Here is a 6,501-nt window from a genome sequence, read left to right as displayed (position 1 = left end):
TATAGTCTAGTCTATAGTCTAGTCTATAGTCTAGTCTATAGTCTAGTCTATAGTCTAGTCTATAGTCTAGTCTATAGTCTAGTCTATAGTCTAGTCTATAGACCAGTCCATAGTCTAGTCTAGAGTAGTGTATATTCTCTAGCCCAGCTTCTAGTATATAGGCTAGTCTAAAGTGTATTCTATAGTATTTTCTATAGTATATATTCTAGTCTATTGTCTTGTTTATATTTCATTCACAGGAAATACTTTTGCGTGAACAATCTTTGCTAACAAGATATGAATAGTAAGTCCACCTTTCGCCTTTATGTGTTCTATACAAATCGTATAATCTTTTGATTTTTCTTTTTTGCTTGAAAACTTTATACATTCATCTCAAACAAAAACAAGTTTATTCAATCGTACCGAAAGTCTCAGGAATAGAAAAGTAAAGTAATTTTTTAAATACAATTTCCTAACTGTTCTATACAGTTTCAGACTATCTCTTCCGAAAAAGGTTCTTGCAAAATTTTCTTTGAAATTTTGTAAGCATTTTCCATCTCTGTCATATACATACAAATGTATGTGTGTTTGTATGTTAGTTTATAACAAAAATCGAGAGTTTAAAAAAACAACCAACTAACACTTTTAAACAAACAACAAAAATAACACCAGCTATAACTATTGCAACAAACTACAACAACAATGCTAACAGGTGTGAAAAATATGTATGCATATGGAAGTGTGTGTTTGTGTGTTTGTTTGTGTATTATTTTTTATATTTAATGTTGTATTTGTACTTGAAGGTCATTGGTGGCCTTGGAAACTAATGAAATATTTATGATTTGACCCATTTACGTTAACAACAAAAGTACAAGAAAAAACACTACCTGATACTTATAGCAAAGTTTTTAATATGGGATATGTACTTGTACAAGGTTGTAAAAATTGCCTTGTGTTTTATATATATTTTTTTGTTATTCTACTTATAGTTCGAAGGGTATAAATAAGTATAGTAAATTTTACGATTTTATTTTACTAGACCTTTTTTAGCAGATTTTTTATAGTTATTGTAAATTTTTTTCTATACTTTGTTTTTAAGGTCACTCCAGCGTATACGTAATGTGTAATTTGCAAGATGAAAATAATAGTACTCATACGTTTAGTAGGGGCGAAAGGATGTGCACTTAGTTGGATTAAAAGGATTTATTTATTTAGTGCTGTGATGTGGAAATATTGTAAAATATAGTAAAAGTACATATTAGAGATCAATTTTATGAAATGAACAAAGAATAAAACTGTTAAATCATTATGTTCGAAAAATGTTTAAGGACACCTTATGTGAGAAAAAACAAAAATTACATAAATAGTCATGTTAAGTAATAGTAACTGTAGCTACGTAACTATAGATTAGTCTACAGCGTATACTGTATGTAGAAGATAGACTAGACTAAAATACAATATAGTATAGACTATAGTCTAGGCTTTGGACTAGAATATAGACCATACTGTAAATTAGAGTATATTGTAGCGCAGACTATAGACAAGGTTATAGACAAGACTATAGGCAACAGACTAGACTATAAACTAGACTATAGACTAGATTATAGAATAAAATATAACATAGACTATAGATTATACTATAAATTAGACTATAGACTAGAATATAGACTACACTGTAGACCACATTAAATAATAGACTATAGAGTAGACTATGTACTATAATATAGACTAGACTATAGACAAGACTATAGACTAGACTATAGACTAGACTATAGAATAGACTATAGAATAGACTATAGACTAGACTATAGACTAGAATATAGACAAGACTATAGACTAGAATATAGACAAGACAATAGACTCGACTCTAGACTATAGACTAGACTATAGACTAGACTATAGACTAGACTATAGACTAGACTATAGACTAGACTATAGACTAGACTATAGACTAGACTATAGACTAGACTATAGACTAGACTATAGACTAGACTATAGACTAAACTATAGACTAGACTATAGACTAGACTATAGACTAGACTATAGACTAGACTATAGACTAGACTATAGACTAGACTGTAGATTAAACTATAGACTATACTATAGATTAGACTATAGACTTGACTATCGACCAGATAATGGACTAGAGACTACACTATAAACTAGACTAAAGCCTATGCGATCGACTAGACTGTAGACTAGTTTATAGACAATGTTTAAAAATTATAAAATCTATTTCATGGTTTTTTTCTTTAATCTCTACATTTTTGCTTTATACACTCATTTACGTTAACACAAACTAAATGTGTTGATGCAAATAATGAAACCACATACTATTGAATTAATAATATAAACAGAGAAAACATGGCAAAATATACATTTGTGTAGAATGTCATTTAGATTTCTAACTAGAAGAACATTCTCAAAAATTATAAATATATACCGAGCACTACAATTATATAAATTTTACCCTGACCTTTAGAAGGGGCACCACAATAAAGAAAGAATGAAATAAAAAAGCAATAATGACAAGGTTTTAAATACATATTTGTTAAAAGTTTATATATTTGCAATATTTTAAAAAAAATTTTCTACACAAGTAATGCAACTTTAGAAATTTCCACAATGTTGACTGTTTAATTATGCAAAGTAATAAATAGAAATTTCTGTTAACATAGTTCTACCAGTATTTTGCTTTAGTTTGCTGTTTTTTTTTTTTTTTTTTTTTTGTAGTAGTATTTAGTTTATTGAAAACTTTAGTTTAGTTGTTTTAGTAGTTTTTATACTAGTTTACTATATAGTATTTAGTTATTGTATATGTATGAGTAAACTTTATTATCTCATCTTGTTGGAAAAAGAAGTATAACTTTTGTTCTAGTTTTCGTTTTAGTTTGTTTTTGACATTTTTCTTCTATTATGTCAATTATATGTTGTTTTTTTTTTGTGTTTTTATATATATTTTTTTTGTATTTTTGGTTTTTAATTTTTTTTATGCAACTAGGCGTATGATGAAGGTTAATGATTTGTTAAAGGGGGAAAATTATGAAGGTTTTATTTTAGTTGGTTTTCTTTGACTTAAACATGGTTCCCTTAGGCTAAATATAACTTGGACATTTTATCTTAAAAACAGTTAATGTGACAGTTAATTTTCAATGTTTTAAATTACTTTGCGGAAATGCAGCGCTTAAAGGGGGTTTTCCCTTTTTTTGTTCTTTAAGTTTTCCTTCTAGGTTTGTTAAAAATTAAGGAAATGACCAAAAACATTTAATTTAATAATCTTTTTAATGTTTAATTTCCATAAAAATTTTAAAATTTTTAAAATTTAAAAAAAAAATTTCCCCACTTTTGGGATTTTTTTTTAAAAATTTTTGGGAATTTGTAAAAAATGCAAAATTTTACATTGTTTCCTAATAATTTCTTTAATTGTTATCATTTTGTATGATTTTAAGTTAATTTTTTTTAAATATATACATCCCCAGTTTTGGGATTATTGGAAAATATTTTAGGAATTTGTTTAAAATGAAAATTTTTCAAAAAATTCCTTATATGAATGCATAATTAATAAAATTGCTGTATTTAAAAGCAATTTCTATAATAAATTAAAATCCCCACTTGGGGATTTTCTTTAAACATTTTAGGAATTTCTTAAAAATATTTAAAATCTTAAACTTTAGCTTTTTAGCTTTTTTTAGCCTCAAAATTTTTAAATTTTTAGCTAAGTTTTAATTTCCCCACTTTAGGGATTTTTAATAAACTTTCTAGGAATTTGATTTAAAATTAAAATTTTTATAATTTTTTGCTAATTTCTTATTTTTTTTATAAAATGTTAATATTTTAACAACAAAATCTATTGATTATTTAAAAGCCCAGTTTTGGGATTTTTTAAAAATATTTTGGGAATTTTTTTTTTCAAACGAATTTTCTTTATATTTTTTGTTTTATTTATTGAAAACTGTGAAAACATGATTTTTTTATGATTTTTTATAAAATTTAAACTTCCCCTTTTTGGGATTTTCTATAAAAAATTTGGGAATTTTTTAAAAATTTGTAAATATAAAATTTTTTTGTTGTTAAAAGTCATTTAGCAATTAAAATTTTAAATTATAGTCAGATTTTCAGTTCCCCACTTTAGGGATTTTTGATAAACTCTTTAGGAATTTGTAGAAATTTATAAAATTTTGTAATTTTGTTGCCTAATTTCTACTATTCAAACAAAATTTTGTTATTTTCAGTAAAATATTAAGAAATATTAAAATCCCCACTTTTGGATATTTCTCGGAAAATTTTAGGAATTTTAAAAAACTTAATTTTTCATAAAATTTTTAAGTTATTTAAAGAAAACTAATAAAATTAAGATTTTTTAAATAAATTTTTATGAAATTTAAACTTCCCCGTTTTGGGATTTTCAAAAGACATTTTAGGAATTCTTTAAAAAACACTAAATTCTATAATAGTCCTCTAAAACAGCTAAGTGGTAGTTAAATTTGATGTTAAAAGTTAAAATTAAAGTTCCCCACATGGGGATTTCTTAAAAATATTTTAGGAATTTTCAAAAAAAAAAGATAAATACTAAAATCACTTCCCATAGTGCGACTTAAAAAAATTTCCACTTTCCCCATATTAATTTTTATTAAAAAACTATTGACGTCTTGTTTGCTTGTTTATATTGTATTGATTTATATTATTTATACAAAAAAAAAACTATCTCTATTGTAACTCTCCAACTCCCCACCCCATTGGCCCACTTAATTGACACGCTAAACAATGCAAATTTAGTGGCACCAACAAAAACAGCGTAATAACATTTTAATTGTCTCTATTACATGTGTTTGCATAAATTACAATTTGTTCTTCATTCTATTCTATTTTCTCTTTCTTATTTTAGCTTTTCTCCATTGTTGTCTTCGGTTGCATATCGTCGGAAGGTTATCGCGAAGAAGACGGCAAAGATGTTTGCATATTAAACGATGACAATATGGCCTGTAAGTATGGCAATACAGTGGGCGTTTTTGGTTTTCTAGCGTCTATGGCGTTTATAGTGGGTGAATTTCTATTCGAACGCATGTCATCGGTGAAAAGTCGAAAACGTTTTGTGATGGCTGATATGGGTTTTTCAGGTAGGAGGGGGAAATAAACTTAACTGTTCCTTAAAATGTATTAATTGAATCTTGTTTCCTAACGTTTTAGCCTTTTGGGCCTTTATGTATTTTGTGGCCTTTATTTATATATGGTCTCAGTGGAGTTCGGCTGAAATGCCTCCTGGAGGCATTGGTGCCAGTAATATGCAAGCTGCCATTGTTTTCTCATTATTTTCCATATTCACTTGGGTAAGTTTTAGATAATTTAGTTTAAAATAAGTTTTAGTTCTTTTCTACTTCTGTTCTAGTTCAGTTCTAGTTCAGTTTTAGTTCAGTTCTAGTTCAGTTCTAGTTCAGTTCTAGTTCAGTTCTAGTTCAGTTCTAGTTCAGTTCTAGTTCTATAGACTAGACTATAGACTAGACTATAGACTAGACTATAGACTAGACTATAGACTAGACTATAGACTAGACTATAGACTATAGACTAGACTATAGACTAGACTATAGACTAGACTATAGACTAGACTATAGACTAGACTATAGACTAGACTATAGACTAGACTATAGACTAGACTATAGACTAAACAATAGATTTGACTACAAACTAGACTATAGTCTAGTCTATAGTCTAGTCTATAGACTATAGACTAGACTATAGACTAGACTATAGACTAGACTATAGACTAGACTATAGACTAGACTATAGACTAGACTATAGACTAGACTATAGACTAGACTATAGACTAGACTATAGACTAGACTATAGACTAGACTATAGACTAGACTATAGACTAGACTATAGACTAGACTATAGACTAGACTATAGACTAAACTATAGACTAGACTATAGATTAGACTATAGACTAGACTATAGACTAGACTATAGACTAGACTAAAGTCTAGACTTTAGACTAGATTATATACTAGACTAAGCTATAGGTTAGACTATAGACAAGACTGTAGACTAGGCTATAGACTAGACTATATACTAAACTATAGACTAGACTATATACTAGATTATAAACTAGACTATTGACTAGAATTTAGACTAGACTATAGACTAGACTATACACTAGACCATAAACTACACTATAGATTAGGCTTTTTACTAGACTATAGATTAATCTATAAACTAGACTACAGACTAGACAAAAGTATATAGACTATGCTAGACTAGACAACAGTTTATAGACTCTGCTAGACTTGACTATAAACTAGACTATAGACTAGAATACATACTACACTATAGACTAGATTTTAGACTAGATTATAGATAAAATATGTAGACTGTGGTCTGAACTGTAAACTATTATCGATAGAAACAAATATCTATATCTTTCCTATTTAATAATAAAATTTTTCTCATTTTACCAAAAAGACACTTAATTTTCTTAAAATTTATTTCACTTCAATTCTGCAAAAGTGTCAATTTATAGGTCATACT

At 27.2% G+C, this 6,501-nt stretch overlaps 1 protein-coding gene across 1 annotated transcript; it reads left to right on the top strand.

Moving 5' to 3' along the window:
• Positions 1-4,650: 4,650 nt before the first annotated feature.
• LOC111689929 (synaptogyrin) lies at positions 4,651-5,321 on the top strand. The gene is made up of 3 exons (XM_046955858.1): positions 4,651-4,774; positions 4,865-5,096; positions 5,167-5,321. Exons 2-3 carry the CDS (start codon positions 4,955-4,957, stop codon positions 5,319-5,321), a joined length of 297 nt encoding a protein of 98 aa, XP_046811814.1. The 5' UTR covers positions 4,651-4,774; positions 4,865-4,954.
• The last annotated feature ends 1,180 nt before the right edge of the window (positions 5,322-6,501 follow it).

This window comes from Lucilia cuprina, chromosome 6 (genome assembly GCF_022045245.1).
Source record: "Lucilia cuprina isolate Lc7/37 chromosome 6, ASM2204524v1, whole genome shotgun sequence".
Classification (NCBI taxonomy): domain Eukaryota; kingdom Metazoa; phylum Arthropoda; class Insecta; order Diptera; family Calliphoridae; genus Lucilia; species Lucilia cuprina.
The sequence above is the reverse complement of the archived record's forward strand: the minus strand, read 5'-3'. Positions and strand labels throughout refer to the sequence as shown.

What these genes read in the sequence shown, in the direction of transcription:
- LOC111689929 (XM_046955858.1), top strand. Translation starts at nt 4,955, where the DNA reads ATGGCCTGTAAGTATGGCAATACAGTGGGCGTTTTTGGTTTTCTAGCG. An exon ending in GGCTGATATGGGTTTTTCAG is followed by an intron (nt 5,097 to 5,166) that starts GTAGGAGGGGGA and finishes CTAACGTTTTAG; the next exon opens with CCTTTTGGGCCTTTATGTAT.